At 47.3% G+C, this 17395-nt stretch overlaps 1 protein-coding gene across 4 annotated transcripts in view; it reads left to right on the forward strand.

The window, feature by feature from the left end:
* Positions 1–17395, forward strand: part of HECTD4 (HECT domain E3 ubiquitin protein ligase 4) — a 66942-nt gene that overhangs the window by 42195 nt on the left and 7352 nt on the right. For all 4 annotated transcript variants that reach the window (XM_042035032.1, XM_042035033.1, XM_042035035.1 and 1 more), the window contains exons 44-68: positions 104–219; positions 1043–1146; positions 1381–1542; positions 1678–1826; positions 2046–2125; positions 2243–2406; positions 2870–3107; positions 3533–3669; positions 3838–3964; positions 4578–4715; positions 4832–4968; positions 5121–5281; positions 5450–5631; positions 6990–7195; positions 7518–7648; positions 7813–8018; positions 8884–9063; positions 9367–10673; positions 12173–12380; positions 12996–13219; positions 13301–13452; positions 13877–13983; positions 14808–14931; positions 15650–15840; positions 16382–16528. In XM_042035032.1, coding sequence (XP_041890966.1) covers positions 104–219; positions 1043–1146; positions 1381–1542; positions 1678–1826; positions 2046–2125; positions 2243–2406; positions 2870–3107; positions 3533–3669; positions 3838–3964; positions 4578–4715; positions 4832–4968; positions 5121–5281; positions 5450–5631; positions 6990–7195; positions 7518–7648; positions 7813–8018; positions 8884–9063; positions 9367–10673; positions 12173–12380; positions 12996–13219; positions 13301–13452; positions 13877–13983; positions 14808–14931; positions 15650–15840; positions 16382–16528 — 5078 coding nt within the window. The remainder of the gene's footprint in view (positions 1–103; positions 220–1042; positions 1147–1380; positions 1543–1677; positions 1827–2045; positions 2126–2242; positions 2407–2869; positions 3108–3532; positions 3670–3837; positions 3965–4577; positions 4716–4831; positions 4969–5120; positions 5282–5449; positions 5632–6989; positions 7196–7517; positions 7649–7812; positions 8019–8883; positions 9064–9366; positions 10674–12172; positions 12381–12995; positions 13220–13300; positions 13453–13876; positions 13984–14807; positions 14932–15649; positions 15841–16381; positions 16529–17395) is intronic.

Below are 17395 nucleotides of genomic sequence, written 5' to 3' on the forward strand. Positions count from 1 at the left end.
GTTAAGACTACTCTTAAAACACCCTTGAATTCACTACTGTAAAGCCAGCTTTGAATTCAGCACACACTTTGTAACACTTTAAATGTATTATTTTTCTCTCCAGAGCATGCCTGGTGATGGCTCAGCTGTTGGAAGACAGCTCATTCTGTGAAGAATTCATTCAACAGTGCCCAGCTGCTGTAGAAGTTCTGAATTTGGTGGCCCAGGAGTGCAGCCCTGGTATGTAGCCAACACCTTCTTGGCATATTCAGGTCAGAGAGAAAGCAGCTTTTAAAATCATTTCAGTGTTTTGTCCTCCAGCCACTCAGAGTTTAGGAACTGGCACAGGACAGGGTGTCTTGTCACAGCTGCAGAGCTGCTGATGTAAGAGCAGCTAATAATCAGCCTAAATCATTAAACATTAGGCATTAATTTAGCCCAGAACATGATTATTCTGTGTATCAAGGAAGCAAGTCCTGGGACTGGTTCTCCTCTGCACTCTACTTCTCTTGCTTCCAGCATATCCTACTCTGTATTCCTTGACATTATCATTTGTATGTTTTCTTTTGATCACCTTTTTTGCTGGTTTTTGCAATGCTTTCTTATATTCCTGGTCCTTGAGTTCTCCTTGTTTAAGGATCAGCAATGGGCCCAGCGGAAATCTCAGTTCAGGGGCAAGTTTTAGGAACATGCCGGAGGAAAAGTGGCTGAAGTGAAGGGTAGGAGCCAAGGGATTTCGGTGTAAAAGGGCAAGGATTGATTTTTTTGACAGTAGGCATGATTTTTTTTGCTTTCCTGCCTTTGCTGGGCCATAAACTCGCTTGCTAAAATGAACTTTATATCTTAATTAACACAGCATTATCTTTGCTAACCAAATATAAATTAAACATGAGAAAACACTTTGCATACGTTGTATTTTACCCTTAATTTCATAGTTTAGGTAAGCGAGGCTGATCAAACCTCTTCAAAGTGCAAATACCATATTTATTTCTGTACTAAGATCACACTGCTGGACTCAAGGAAGCAGCTGGAAGCTGATGCCTGGTTTGGGTTGTTGTTGCAGGGGAGAGGCTCGTGGTTGTAGAGATGCAGTGTGAGAGGTTACGGATGTTGTACCGCGACTGTGCTCGGCCCCCTCCTCCTCCCCTCCAAGCAGACAGGAGACAGGTGAGCACAGGGACAGTGCTGAGCCCTCTGCCCTCAGAGAACCCTCTGCTGCTGCCCAAACTGGGAGGATTCTTCTTGAATTATCTCCTTTAATGTGAATTTCTTGTGAATTTTGCATTGGGATGTGATTTGTTGTAGTTGTCTTAAACGTGCACCTCATAAACTGTGTGGTTGTATTTTAGTGGGTGACTTGAATTGTGATTGGTAGAATAAACTGCTCTGTTGTATCTGCAGCCCAAAGAAATCACATGGAGCCCATCCAGGGTGTTCCCCCCAGTGAGAGCCTGCATGTTCTCCTCACACCTCACTGCTGTGACCTTCCTGGCTGATCCCAGTGCAGGCGGGGGACTTCCTCGGGGCACCTTTATCTATGCCACCTCCCCAGTCCCAGTGCAGGTGAGACCTCACAGCTCTACAGCACTTTGTCATTTAATATCCAACAGGGCATGAGAAGGAAAAGCAAGAAAATTGCCTCCTCAACCTTTGTTTTGTAAATAATTTTTAAAAACGTGTTATTATTTTTATTTCTAGGCACCGTCGTTCTACTGGGAAATTGAAGTGGTTTCCTATGGAGATACAGATGATGACACTGGGCCAATAGTTTCCTTTGGATTTGCCACAGAGGCTGAAAAACGGGATGGAGCTTGGACAAACCCAGTGGGCACCTGCCTCTTTCACAAGTAGGTTGGAGGTGCACATCAAAAACCATGCTCAGTGCATTTGTCAGCAAACTGGGGAGGAGGCTGTAGTGGGCAATACATACTTTTTAACTGAAATGCTAAAATGATGGACTGGAATATCTCTGCAAAATAAGGAGAGTTTCAGTATCACAGCTTTGGTGGGCTGTGATCCTGCTCTGTCTCGATGCTCTGTCTCATTCTGTCCTTGTTGCCCCTCAGCAATGGGCGAGCAGTGCATTACAATGGCTCCAGCCTGCTGCAGTGGAAGAGTGTCAGACTGGATGTGACTCTTTCCCCTGGTATGTGAGAGCACGGCTAAAATCCTTATCTGCTCCATCAGAAAATCCTCTAAATGTCAGGGAAATGCTGGATGAGAAAACTGATCAAATCCTTTTTGTGATTGTGTTTTTCTCCAGGTGATGTAGCAGGAATTGGATGGGAAAGAACAGAAGGAACTCCCCCTCCTCCAGGGCAGCCAGCAAAGGGCAGAGTTTATTTTACATATTGTGGGCAGAGACTTGTGCCCTACCTAGAGGATGTGTCTGGTGGAATGTGGCCAGTTGTCCACATTCAGAAAAAGGCAAGTTTGTATTTGTCATTCGGTGTACTTCCAGCAATATTAAAAACTTGATCTAAAATATTGAGCCTGCTCTGTAGAAAAGCAAATTGATCGTTTTTACCTTTCTCGGGTAGGCTGAGGTATTCATTGGCCCTCCCAGATGCATGTGTTGTGTCATTATTTTGGTTTTCCCTGCCCATTAGCACAGCAGTGTGCAGCTGGCCTGGCAGGATGCCCTGTGCTGTGCCAGGAGCCCTTCTCTTAGCATTCCTTGCCAGCACTGACATTGCTTCAAAGCACCCAGCTCAGGCTGCTGCAACTTGAAGCTGGAAAGCAGGCGAGTTCAAAGCGTGTGTTTGGCAGCTTAAAGCTTTCCAGAGTGCTAGCTGGGCATCCTCGTGGCGGGGAGGTGTGATCAGCTGCTGACTGAGGCAGAGTGAGGGCTCAGAGCAGGATCTGAGAGCTTCCCTGCATCCTTTTGCAGAACACCAAGGTGCGGGCCAACTTCGGCTCGCGGCCGTTCGCCTACGCCGAGGGCCAGGCTCACCGCAACGCCGCCGACCTGTGCCTCGACCTGGCCGAGGAGATCAGTGCCAACTTCGAGGCCTTGCCCTTTGCCATGGCCTCTGACAGTGACAATGATGCTGGCACCAGCATCGCCTCCGACCCTGGCACCCACGGGCCCCCCTGCAGGATCGCCGCTGTTGCCACGGCTCAGCAACGTAAAGTGCCTTTAATTCCTTTTAAAGCTTTCCCAGCAGAAATGCCAAGCAAAGAAATAGGATTTAAACCCAGCCTGGCTGCAGTCCTTGTTCCTTAGGTAGTGCCTGTTTAGGTGGGGCAGTAGCACAGAAAGCCATGTTTATCTGATTTTAGACAAGGCAATTAAAACCATCTTCTTTGGTCTTCCTCTGTATGAATACACAAATTATTCGTAATTAACGCAGCTACAATGAGAAATGAGCTCATTGGGGCTTGGGATACAATAGGATGTTACGGTGGATTGGATCACCAATTGGTTATGCTGTGTCAAAAGGAATTGCATTCCCACCCCCTGCCTGGAGAGCATGGAATGTTGTGTAGCTCCAATTTCATGGGATGTCTTTGCATGCATTAGCATCTCATTATTTCTGTCGGTGTCTTGCAGAGTATGACAGTGACACATCCTGCCACTATAAAATGGAGCTGAGCTATGAGAACTTCATCACCTCAGGCCCTGATCCTCACCCCCCTCCTATTGCAGATGATGAAAGTGATGATGATGATGACGATGATATTCCCAGGGTGAGGAATGTGGCAAACTTTGCCTCCTCTAACTTATAACCTACAACCAGATCTTGTCATTTAGGTTTTGAAATCTGGCCACAGGAGTTGTTCCTGCTTCCCTAACAGAAATACAGCTGCTGGTAACTTACCACTTCTTGGTGTTCTAAAACACTTCTCTCTTTGTAGGAGGATCACTATGCCCTTTTGGTCAAAGCCTGGGAAACCAAAGTTTTCCCTACAATTAGGAGAAGATTCCGTAATGAGGCTGAGAGGAAGTCTGGGCTGGATCAGATTAAAGGAGCTTTACAGTTAGGTATGGCTGTAGTTATTTCCATGCACGTTATTTTCTGTGATGGGCAGGAAGTGTGAGAGAACACCTGTGTTCCTTTCATATTTTACCCTATTCAGGGCTGGAAAACTTAAACAAAAATTCACTTGCTGTTTTCCTCCAGTGCTTAGAATTTGGTTTGTGCTCATGCTTTTTCTTTAACACTTCTACTAAGTTGGACTATTTAAATAGGGAAAGTGGTTTCAGAAATAGTGACAGAATTCATTGTGATGTGGACACAGAAGCATTCTGGAATAACAGTTGGGGAAGAAACTATATCCAGGCATTTTCTGTCTGTGACTATCCAGGCAAAACTTACGAGGTTTAAATAATAATAAGGAGATTTGGGAGTCTTGCAGAATTCAGGTCTGGCAGGACAATGTGTTTGTGGGAAAGTCACATTAAGAGCGAGGTAGAAATTCTGAGCCTTCAGCTCAGGAAAAGCTCTGCTTTCTCAGGAAAACTCCCAATTTCCATCTTTCAGCCTGACTGAGAGAGTATTTAAGTAATTAGAAAACTCACCTGCTTGGGATCTTAATGAGAATAAGAAATTTCAAGTGGCTGAGGGAAATAACTTGCACTCCCTGCTGTCTTTCAGGAATGGTTGATATAGCAAGGCAAACTGTGGAATTCCTGTACGAGGAAAACGGAGGCATCCCAAGGGATCTCTACCTTCCCACCATCGAGGATATCAAAGATGAAGCAAACAAATTCACAATTGACAAAGTACGGAAAGGTAAGGGCAGCACAAAGGATCCTGAGGGGTAAAGAAAAGCTCAGGCTTTTTGGGATCTACTGCAGAAATTGTCTCCTGAGGAAAACACCTTCAAACCTGGTGTCCCTTTCTGCCAGGTCTCACGGTGGTGACTCGCTCTCCTGACAGCAACAACGTCACCAGCAGCGCTGTCGGAACAGCTCTACCCAAGTTTGCCATTCGGGGCATGCTCAAGACATTTGGCCTTCATGGGGTTGTTCTGGATGTGGATTCAGTGAGTAAAGACACATTGGGAGGGCTTTTCATGGGTCAGCATCACACAGCTGCGAGCACAGACTGCTCAGGATGCTGGGTTGGGGCTCTCTTGGAAGGAAAAATGTGGTTGCAAGTATCGTGTTATTGACAGTGCTGGGTTTGGTGTTGCAGGTGAATGAACTGGTGCAAGTAGAGACCTACCTGCGGAGTGAGGGAGTCCTGGTGAGGTACTGGTATCCCATTGACATGTTGGAAAGGCCACCTGCAGGATACAGGAGGACTGCAACCAACGGATTGGTCACCCTGGATAACACCAACATCCAAATTCACAGGTGAAAAAAGAAATGTGGTTACAAGGCACTTTATTACCTGAATTTGAATTACCTGAAGAGCATTTCTTGTAGTTCAGTTACCTGCTACAGCTTCTTTTTAAGCAGTACAAACTTCATGGTTGGATTTAATGTTAAGGAATTAATTGAATTAATGTTTGTGTTCCCTAGGGAGCTGTTGAGGAGTGAAGCTGCCCTGGCCAAGCTCTACTGTCGCATGGCTCTGCTCAATATCTTTGCTCCCAAATCTCCCCACATGTTCACTCGGCTGTTCCACATTCCTGCCATCCGGGATATCACCCTGGAGCACCTGCAGCTGCTCTCCAACCAGCTTCTTGCACCACCTCTTCCTGGTAAACACTTGGTTTTGTCACGGCTCTTTTTGGTACAGTATTTTTCTGGGGACAAAAAAATGAATGAATTTGGTATGTCTTTATTAGCTGGTTAATAATGGTGGTATTTGAGAATGTCTCGATGGACTCCTGACCTCAATGATAGGTTCCAAACTCAAATTCTTGCTCATGATCTAATTAAAAGTGTTCAGGAGAGGTCAGAGCCTAAGATCCTAAGAGCCTAAGATCCTAAGAGTCCTAAGATCCCACCCAGTGTGTTCCTGTCCCTTTGTCACCAGTGATCTTCAGTTTATTGGGGGCACTGGGAGCATCCATGTGGGACAACCCCAAGGAACTGAGATCACTTCAAAGTCCCTGGGTAGTAAAGCTAAATGCCAGTTGGGTCTCAGAGTTTTCAAAATGGAGCTGTTCTTCATTTCACAACGTGGTTTGTCCTTTTCCCACGGGACTCCCAGCTGTGGGTAGAGAATGTTTGTGCTGAATCATGGAACAGAAGCTTTGCCTCATTCAAGTGAGTGTTGACAAAGACAGTGATCGTGACAAAGCCCTTCTGCATGCAGAGAAACGTGTGTCACATGGCTGGAGTATGAGGAGGAAGTAGGAAGTGCTAAATATAGGTTATTAATAATAGAAAGTGATTATTTACCCTTGGAAAGAGTCCTTTTCCCTCTTTCAATTCCTTTGGAACTTGGCTGCCTCTAACAGATGCCACCTTGGAAAGGATCCTCTTGCAGAGTACAGCACTACTTTGCATGGCTTTAAGAATAGTTTTGCAAGCTTTAATTTAGTTTTTCCTCTTCAAAATTTATCTAATTCAAGTCCTGCTAATACATCCAATTCCCAAACTGGCATTTTGGTGAATTGCCCACTCCTTTGAGGTCTGCTCTTTGGTTTTCCTTGACTTCTCCTGGGAGCTGCACGATGACAGCCACGAGGTGTCGGGGCTTGAGAGCCACTTGCGGCTGCCCAAAAATGATCTGATTGCTCTGTGGGGAAAGCCTGAGAACAGATAAAGCTGCTTTTCCCTCTGGTCACTCATCCTCATTGTACTTCAGCAATGGATCGATGTGTTCCTGCCTTCCCAGGGGAACAGAGCCAGGGTGATCCCACAGCTCCGTGTTCGCCCTCGCCAGGGCCTGGGCTGAGGCTGGTGAGGGGCACAGCTGGCACTGAGAGGCCATCCCAGCCACAAGGCTGGGCCTGGGTGGATCCTTTCTCCTGCTGACTTTTAGGCAAGGAGTTTTCCACTTGAAAACAGAGGTTGGGAATCTTCCAGGTGTTCTACACCTTTTGTTTCCCAGGCTACATAAACATTTGGAGCGATCTCCAAATTTGTGCTGTTCTCCTTGTTATTCCAGATGGAACCATCAGCTCAAGCTCCATTCTCCTGGCCCAGTCCCTGCAGCACTGCATCCATTCCCAGACCTGTGCTGCCACAGACCTCTTCTACCAGGGCAATTCCCAGGCCATCAGGGAGTGGCTCACTGTGGCCATTACTCGGACGCTGCATCAGGGAGAGGAGAGTCTGTTGGACCTCACCAAACAGATCTGCTCCTTTCTGCAGGTAAAACATTCACTCATGTTTTATGAGAGTGTTGGGTTCCCTTCTCAGGAGCCCTTGCTCTGTGTGTGATTGTAATTTCCGTGATGGTTCCCTCACAGGGAATTGTTTCTCTGGATGGATTCTATTATCCTGATTGCAGTGGGCACACTGAAAACACAAAGCAGTAGCAATGCTCTGGATTGAATTGAAATGAAGTGGCCTCCCACTGTGTCATAATTTACAATTAATTAAATACTTTGGCTATAGAGCAGTCTATAAATACAGAAGAGGGAGGAGGTTTGCTGCTGTTTGGGATCTTTCACGAGGAATTGTCCTGTTACAGGCGGCACCAGAACAGTTTCCCGCTGAAGAATTCCCAATCTCCGAATCCAAAGTCAACATGGATGTGAATTTTCCTGGGGCTGCCTTTGTGATCGTGTCCTGTAAGGAAAGTCAGTCTGGATTCCGAAAAGAGTGAGTCATGGAGAGGGGCAGAGCTGGGTCTGAGCCTGGCAGCCCCGGGGATGCAGTTACCGATTTTTTGAGAGTTTTGTCTTCTCCGAGACTTGTTTTGAGTGGTGGCTGGGATGTTTTCCAGCCTGTTTGAGCCTAACCAAGCTGTGCTGCTGTTTCCCCAGCTCATCCCTGTACAAGGCCCCCTGGGCTCGGGTGCTGGTCTATGGGCTGGGGCACAAGGTGAAGAGGAACGGGCAGCTGAACCTCATCGAGGCCGTGTGCTACCCCCGCGACGCCTCCCCCACCAACACCGGCCTCACGCCGCCCCCCACCACCAACCAGTACCCGGCTGTGATCACCCCCACGGACAGGGTGCACATCAAACTGGGTGAGCACAGCCACAGCACGAGGGAAAAGCCTTCACTGTCCTCTCAGAGCTCGGACCAGTTTTATTATGGCTTCTGGAGCACCTTCCTGTGTGCTCACCAGTCCTAGCAGCGCTTAGGGCAGGATTTTTGTACGAGGAATTCATTCTTAACCAAAAAAAGCCTGGTTTTATAAACACTGGCAACCATCTGATTCTCATTTTTATATTCCAGGAGTTCACCCAGCAGTGTTTGTATTCAAAACATTTTATTCAAAATATTCATTTCTGCAGTGTTGGTGCTGTTGGTGTTTGAGGAGCTGTTTCAGATGGAGAATAATTTTTTATTGCTTTTTTAGGTGTTTTTAGGACCCTCTTAGCCACAGAGTAATATATCTGCAGTGTAGCAATACTTAGGTCACCCCAGCTTCTCCAGCAAGAAAAATCATTAATATTCTTTTTACTCTTGCCCTAAGGGAGAGACAGTGGGATTTAGAGCAGTGGAGGTGACTGGGTGCAGTGAGTTCTTAAAACTTCCCCTTGGAGATCCTTAAGTTCTTCTGCTGATGTTGTTTTCAGTACCCATCAGACAGAAATAAATTAATTTGCGGCAAGTTCTATATGTATATTTAGATATGTTCAGGCTCAAAATTGTTCTGTTTCTTTATGTGAATAAAATGTTCTCTGTGCATTTATAATTATAGATTATATCAACTTACCAATATAGAGAAACATTCCTATTTGTTTATTACAAGGTGCTGCAGAGAAAATTCTCACTTAACACAAGTTTAGCCTTGAAAATATCTTAAATATTACTGTTTTTACAGTAATATTGTTTTTATCAATGCTCAGAGTCATGATGAGGATTTTCTTGGACCTTTTTGCTTAGGAGTGTCTCCTCCTCCTGGAGCTGTGTTGGTCTTGCATTCCCTCCCCCTGGAATTTCCCCTGGCAATGGCATTCACAGAACAGCTCTTAACCTGGAAATTGGAAGATGGGGATGGAAAATCCGAAGATGAACTGGATACTATTCCTGCCTCAGTTCTCTTGCAAGTAGTGGAATTTTTAGGTGAGAATGGAGTATCTCCTTATTAATGAGCACTGATAATGTGCTGGCTCAGGTGGGGAGTTTAGGAAACAAAAATTACAGTTGAAATTTTCTGAGCTCTTCCACTATAAGGAAATTTTCTTGAAACTCCAGAAATTTTCTGTTGATTTGCAGTTCTTGGAATAACCTTCCTGTCTAAGTGCTGACACGACATTGCAATGAGCTTTTCTGGTGCTTTTTTTAATGGAGTTACTTTTGCAGCTGGTGTTGTAAAGCTGCTAAGAGTGAAACTGCTGACTGCCATGCCTTGCCTTCCTCACACAGGGAATTTCCTCTGGACAACTGACATGGCAGCGTGTGTGAAGGAATTGATCTTTCACCTCTTGGCCGAGCTGCTTCGCAAGATCCACAACCTGGAGCAGAAAAAGAATCCAGCAGGGTTGTCCTCATCCATTGCCCTGCAGCTGAACCCCTGCCTGGCCATGCTCATGGCCCTGCAGTCAGAGCTGCACAAGCTCTACGATGAGGAAACCCAGAACTGGGTGTCTGGGAATGCCTGTGGTGGCTCTGGGGTCGGAGTGGCCGACCAGGGAAGATTCTCCACGTACTTCCATGCCCTGATGGAAGTGTGCCTGGCTGTGGCAGAAGTCACCTTGCCCATCAACATGAGCGTGACAGCCAATGTGATCTCATCCACCAGCGCCCCAAATCTTAGTGACTCCTCCTCCTCCTCCTCGTCTTCCCCAGGGCAGACACCACAGAGCCCGAGCTTGCTGTCCAAGAGGAAAAAAGTCAAAATGAAGCGGGAAAAAACCTCATCCTCAGGGAAAAGGGCTTCGTCCAGGGCAGCTGAGACGGACGCGGCGCTCCTCAGCATCGGGGGCAGCAAGCCTGAGGACATGCTGTGGTTCCACAGAGCTCTGACCCTGCTGATAATCCTCAGGCACCTGACCAAGAAGGACCCCCAGGGGCTGGGTGTGACCAACGATGCCGTGGCCGATGCCTGCCAGGCCCTGGTGGGGCCCACGGCCCACAGCCGCCTGCTCGTCATCTCCGGCATCCCCACGCACCTGGAGGAGGCCACCGTCAGGAATGCCATCAGGAAGGCCTGCAATGCCCACGGGGGGGTCTTCAAGGATGAGATCTACATCCCTTTGCAGGAAGAGGATCCCAAAAAAACCAAGGACAAAGCAGAAGGAGGCGAGTGCAGGACGGAGCTGGAAAAGCCGACGGTTTCCAGCAGCGCCGACAGTTTGGACATCAGCAGCTCCAGCAGCGTCACGCCGGCCATGAGCGTCAGCGCCTCGGCATCCACGAGCCAGGCTTCCCTCTGCAGCTCCCAGGGCATATCCCGGACTGTCAGCGACATCTCAGTGGACCAGTTCCAAGCAGGGCTGGAGCTGGCCATCCCACCCGGATTGCTGGAACAGCCGCACGTGGTGTCCAGCCAGGAGAGTTTGGATCTTTCCCACTGCAGCACCGGCAGCCTGGGCAGCCTGGGCAGCCTTGGGGAGCCGCTGGACAACGTGGAGACAGCGTCGGTGTCGGACGTGGGCTCCATGTACACGGTGACATCTCTGGACAATCAGCCGCTGCTGTCACGGCCCATCAAGGGCTTTGCTGTGGTGGAGGTAACAGAGAGGGGCCTCTGGAGCCGGGGTTTTCTGGGAGAATGGGATTGCACTCTAGGAACTGGCTCTTTCTCCATGGGTGCAGGGTCAATGTATGTCTAAGAATGCCATGTGAGTCCAGGGAGACTGGGAATTCTCAGCTTGGACAGGATGGCTGAGGAACACGGAATTCCCTGCTCCACATTCACAGTGTTGGGAACAATCCCTGTGTCTCAAAGGACAGAGGGGACCCCGTAGCAGCAATTGGAAAACAGAAGGAAGAAGGGAAGAAGTCTTGTGTGTTGCAGCTTGTAGAGCTTGTTGTCACAGGGTGCTGCTGAAGCCAAGACTGTGAATAAATTCCTAAGGGATTAAGTTCCTGGAGGATTGGTAGCTGTGGAGCACAGCAGCCACTGCAGCTTTCAGCTGAGGAAATCTTTAAACTGATTTGCAGAGGCTGGGAGAACACGTCAGGGGGAAGATCAGTTCATTTCCTCTTTCATGTGCCTTTCTCCAAGGTTTGCTCTGGCCACTGCTGAGATGAATTTAGAGACTGGGGCCCTTTTGGTTTGACCCACAAGGCAATTATTTAATGTTTAATCAGTGGATTTTCACCTATTTTGAACCACCTATGGTTTCCTCTATAAAGCTACTTTAGGAGAGATGATAAATTTTGTTGCTGTCTGGTTCCAAATTAATTTCTAAAAGCATTGTGGGTGGTTGCCATCGGTGCTGCATCACTCCAGGTGTTCAGCTCTGCACAAGAACCTCCCTCTCTGCTGCTTCCACAAATTGCCTGCTGCAGATTTTATCAGGACCTTCCAAAAGCCCAGCCATTCCTGATAGCCTGGGAATGGAGAGGGATGTTTTTGTATAGTCTGGGATTGTATCAGTTCCCCTTTTAGAAGAGAAAAGCAGCTTACTCAGATGGAAACTCTGCAAGTTGCTATTCTTGAGCTGTTAATTGACATTAAGACATCATTGAAATACAGAATTAAATGTGTACAAAAAGCTGCCAGAGTGTTCACATGGAAACTATTCCAAGTCTGGAGCTGCTCTGACAGTGGTTATTCTAGGAATCAAAGGAAGTTACTGTTCCTCTTCCCAATCTGTGTGGCTGAGGCTTCAAGGCCTGTGCTAATTTTGATTTTTCTGAGTGGAGAACTGAGGCAGGGACAGCAGAATTATGAATAATGCCAGGTTACCTGGCTGACCCCTCAGCTCTTCCCTGCTGTTCCCAAGGGCTGTCTCCAGACTCACACATGGGATAGCTGGATCAGAGCTGTGCCTGATTAACTCCCAGCATGAGGATTTCAGTGGGCAGATGTTCTCAGAAAGGATCTTTTCTAGGCTGAACCTGAATTTTGGCATCAAATTATTGATGCAGCAGAGTGTTAGAAGAGAAACAATAATGATCATCTGGATGGGGAGGGGGAAAAAGCTTAAACCCCAAATTCCCATGAATGGAAGTGAATTTGTTTTCTCAGAATTGCTGTGAATTAATTTCAATGTTTGTACAGATAAGGTCAAGAGCTAAAATAGAGAAAATCCGAGCCAGCCTCTTCAACAGCAGTGACCTCATTGGCTTGTCCAGCCTGGATGGGGAGGATGAGCTCATGGAGATGTCAACTGAAGAGATTTTAACTGTTTCCACTGTAAATCAGAGTTTGTTTGACACCCAGGGGAGCCCAGCACTAGAGGATTATTTCAATGATAAGTCAATAAAAGGTAGGTGGTTTGATATGGGCAAATCTCACTTGTATTGGGCATTTTTGGGGATGAGCAGGGCTCAGATTCTCCTTTTCTGTATAAATCAGCGGTGACAACGAGCCAGGGAGAAATTCCAAAGCAGGTTTTATCCCTGCAGGAGCTATTTGGAAGCTGAACATTGCTCAGTTGTCCACCTAGCTAATCAAATAAATCATAAATAAATAAACAAACCGCTCCTCATCAACCCAAAAAACTACTGATTTAATTCTTTCAGGACTTCTTTTGAGAAAATAGCCGCCGAAATAATTTTTGACTGCTTGGTTCAGTTGATAGGTGTTGGTGTCTGTCTGCACAACATAATTTTTATCCTGGCATGATAAATAATCTGCTTTTTTCATCCCCACTACTCCCACAATTAATAATTAGAGGATGTGGGCAGTTCTGTCTTTAATGGGGTGCAGAAGGAGCAGGTTTTTTACTGCAAAAGTGATTTCCCATCTCAAAGCAAGTGCCATATAATAGAATATTTTATCTGAATGCAAAATGTATTTTCACATTTCCAATTCTAACCAATTCTCGTGGTATTTTGTACCAAATTGTTGTTGGTTTGGTTTTTTTTTTTCTTTCCATCAGGTGAAAAACTGGTGCCAGGTGCTCGGGAAGTTCTCACAGAGATCTTTAAAAGCTGCATCCATTCGGAACAAATGCTGAGCCTGACCCCAGCCAAGCCCATCAAGGTGGCTGACATTTACCTCAGCAAGGAGCAGATCAATTCCCAAACCCCTGGGAACCTCCTCCACGTCTTCTTCACCAACGTCCGCCCTCCCAAGAAGGTGCTGGAGGACCAGCTGACCCAGGTAGTGCTTTGCCAACTGTTCTCAGCCTCTTTTGGTGTCGCTTGAAAGCACTGGGTGACCATTCACTTTCTGTGTTGGAAGATTTTAAGGAAATACGGAGTTCCCAAGCCCAAATTTGACAAGAGCAAGTACAACAAGGCGGGCAAGGAGCAGCATCCGGTGAAGGTGGTGAGCACCAAACGCCCGGTCACCAAACCCCCCACCAAGGAGAAGTCCATGCTCAACAGTGTCAGGTGGGTGTCCTCAGCCTTGTGGCACTTGTGGAATGTTGGATTTCACTGTAGAAATGCAGGTTTTTATCCCCCCTCCCTCTGTGCTTCCGTGTGTTGGGATGGGGAAAGTGACTGTGACGTTATTGTCAGAACAGCTCAGATTGCTGGAAGTTCTTCAGCAAAGTGTTTTTTTCCAGAGATTGGGGTGGAGTTGTTGGGATCTATTTATAGAACACTGGAATTGTGTTCATCAGTGTTCTATCCCAGTGCACTTATTCCAAAATACACATCAGGTTGGACAGGGTTTGGAGCGACCTATGGAAGGTGTCCCATGGCAAGGAGTGGGACTGGATGGGCTTTAGGATCCTTCCAACCCAAACAATTCTGGGATTCTCTGAACAGATGAAAGGAAACTTTTGATCCTAACACCCACTTTGTCCCTCAGCCGAACAGCCTTAAGTGAGAAGAAACCCACTGTAAAGCCCAAATCTCCTGAGAAGAGCAAACCTGAGGAGAAGGACCCTGAGAAGTCTCCCACAAAGAAACAGGAAGGTGGGAGCTGCAGGGAATTTTTTCTAGTTTTGCATCATAGAAAAGAAATCTTTTTATTGACATGTTTAGATAACCTCACGATAGATTTGGTTTGTCTTTATTTCTAACAAGTCTAACTTAATTTTTTTTAAAATAGTGATTTAAAATTCTGCTTTTATTTGTGTGTCTGTGATTCTGGGCCCATCAGCATGAGAGCAAATAGTTCTTGCAGCTGTGTGTAGGACATGTCAATAAACCAGGCAGAGAATTCCCTAAAGAGTGTATTTCCAAGGCTTTGGTGTAGTGAGGGTTTGGGATATTATGGGGTTGAACCAGGTGGGTTTAAATTGTGCTTCTCAATTTATATTGGGAAATGCTTCAACCACAAGTGGAAAATTGGATAACGGAGATGATGGAGATACCTCAGAACTTGTGGAGGAGGGAGCACAGCCATGCCGTGACAGGGGTTGTGCTCAGAACTTTTCTCTAGTCAGGTGGAAGAGTGAACAGACACGAGTTTGGATTCCCCTCTTCCCTGTAGGAAGTGCCAGGTTAGCTCAGAAAAGGGGAATTTCAGCATCCAGCCAAATAGGGATCCTTGATACCGGGTTAGAGGGAGCTATTCCAGAGGGCAGTGGGGGATTTGAGCCCCTTAGGGCAGTGAAAAAGGGCAGTGCCACTGACTGAGGTGAGCGTGACCAGCGTGTGATAGATAGAGCTCCCCAGGAAGGGATCCATGGTGGGATGGGAGAGCAGGAGGAAGCTGGCAGCAGCCACCTCCTGCTCCTGTGTGGGGTGAGAACTTCATGGCAAGTCATGAACTCTTTGCTGGTCTGTGGTGCCAGTTCCTGAGGAGAAGTACCTGACCCTGGATGGATTTCACCGGTTCGTGGTGGACCGCTCCAAGCAGGACATCCGCAGCGTGTGGAGAGCCATCCTCTCCTGTGGCTACGACCTGCACTTTGAGAGGTACAGCTTGCAAAGCTCTTTGAGAGGGTGATACTGATACTGTGCTCACTTCAAAAAACTTGATCCCAAGTGTTCCTAATCCAAGAAGCTTTAACACTTTCATCAGTGGCTGCAAGGCCTGTAGAGGAAATTGCTTATTTCCTCAAAATATGTTTTAAAAGTCACGTGCTGTCCAAATGCAGGTTCCTGACTTTCTGTGCACAGCATGGCCAACAAAATCAGATGCCACAGTGTCCTTTAGAGCTTCCAAACTGTATAATAAATTATCCTGAAGAGAACTGTAGCTCCATGTCTGTTTCTGGTTTCCTTCCCTAGCCAGTGCACTGTTTAACTGGCAGGGTTGGTACTGAGTCAGAAATGCTGTAGAAGAGGGAACTGTTAAACTTCTTTTTATTATTGTAGAGGAAGAAACTCCCTTAAATGAATTCTCCTTATCTCCCTGTGTCAGGCCACAGGCTAATTGCCCCTTATCATCTCCAGAGGAGATAGGCACTAAGTGAGCTTAATAGGCTGTGCCTTTGTGCCTAATTACTTAATACCAGTGAAGGAATGGGGGTGATAAATCAGCTCTTGGCCTCACGCTGGGATTCTTGTCATGCTTAAGGGAAGGGGAGCAAAGAGCAGGGCACCAGCTTGTTGTACTCCAGGTGTAGTCCTACTCCAGGTGTAGCTGCCCAGCGCACTGTGAGTGAGCAGCTCTGCCCCTGTCCCCTGCCAGGTGTGCCTGCATCGATGCCAGACACGCGCAGAAGGCGTCGCGCAAGTGGAGCCTGGAGATGGACGTGGCCCTGGTGCAGTACATCAACCGCCTGTGCCGCCACCTGGCCATCACCCCTGCACGCCTGCACCCCCACGAGGTGTACCTGGATCCAGCTGATGCAGCAGATCCCAGGATTTCCCGTCTCTTGAGTATGTCTGGGTGGTTTGCACGGAGGCTTCTTTCAGGGCACGAGCTGGGGAGGGCTTCTGGATGTCCCCAGGTGGGGGGGACTTTCCTTTGGAGGCTCAGTGGGGTGAGGGGAGTGCCGAGTCTGGCTCTTCTCTCTCTTTGGGTGTGCTTGGGCAAAGTCAGGGATGCACTGCAGCTGCTCCCTGCTCTCCACACAGAATTCCTAGCTCAGGCTGGAGCTGGAAATACCTGGTGAGTTCAGCTTGCAGGGGAAGGAAGACTGGATTTTCATTCTGGACTTAGGCAGATTTTAGTCACCTAAATCCTGTTCTAAGCACTTGAAGAGGAAAACTCGGTGATAGTGGAAGATTCGGGACTCACACCCAGAGACTGGAGATCCAGGGAGGAACCTCAGGGATCATAGCTGTTCCTACATCCTCAGTGCAGGGATCAGAGGGGCTGCTTTGGAAGGAGCTTGTGTGGCTTCTGGACCAAAGCTGCTGGGATTTGCAGGAGCTGGGGGATCTGTTCCTGCTTCTGACTGGGAGTTTCCCCCCGCAGATGTCCCTGTGGAGAGCCTGCGGCTGCGCTTTGCCCTGCTGCAGTCCCTCAACACCACGCTGGAGACGTTCTTCCTGCCGCTGGTGGAGCTGCGCCAGACCGAGATGTACGGGAACAGCATCGCTGCCTTACTGCAGGAGGCCAAAGGTCAGCTGGGCACTGCCCCCAGGGCACTGCTGCAGGGCACTTCTCTCTTGGTTTGCTTTTAAGGAGAGGGGGATTATCCTTGTGAGTAGCTCATGGACACCATGACCACAGAGGGAGTTGTTCCCTCTTCGGTGTCTGTGGGTCTTCATCCTCTTGGGAGTATCCATAAATCAAAACTCTGACTTAGTCACAAGCAGATCGGGTGAAAGTCCCAGGACTTCGTTGTTGTAGCATTAGCAAGATCAAGAAAATACCTATAGTGCATCAGAGGATTTTTACAGCCTTCATTAGGCACCAAAAACTCCCAAGATTTGGGTCATTACATTTCCCAGATTTGTTTTCTGAAGAAGATACAAAATTCACCAGGGATGTCACTGTGTGAAAGGAGGTTTTTGTATTGGCCCAGCTGGAAAAAAACACTCCTAAACCAGCGTGGGGGAGTGAGGAATGTTGAGAGATTTCTCTTCATGGAGATATGAGGTATTAAATGTATTTTTGGGGCAGTGTCACAGCCCTATTTTTTCACATCATTTCTTGCCTGTAGCTTTACTGTCAAAGCATCTCAGATTGCTGGAAACTATTTGGCAAAGTGTTCCTGTTTACAGAGATTGTGGTGGAGTTGCTGGGATCTATTTATAGAACATTGGAATTGTGTTCATCAGTGTTCTTATTCCAGAAAACATGAGGAACAAATAGATGGGACTTGGAGAAACCTGGATGATGGAAGGTGTTCCCTGCCCATGGCAGGGGGTGGAACTGGATGAGTGGAATCATAGAAACTATTCCATGATTCTATGAAGTATTTTTTTTTTTAAAAATTGGACTAGCCATGTGTCACCTACCTAATGAAGGGGAAATTTTTATTCT

Source organism: Corvus kubaryi, unplaced genomic scaffold (assembly GCF_017639235.1).
Source record: "Corvus kubaryi isolate FWS band 111438036 unplaced genomic scaffold, C.kubaryi_AGA036_p1.0 37382, whole genome shotgun sequence".
NCBI classification, from domain to species: Eukaryota; Metazoa; Chordata; class Aves; order Passeriformes; family Corvidae; genus Corvus; species Corvus kubaryi.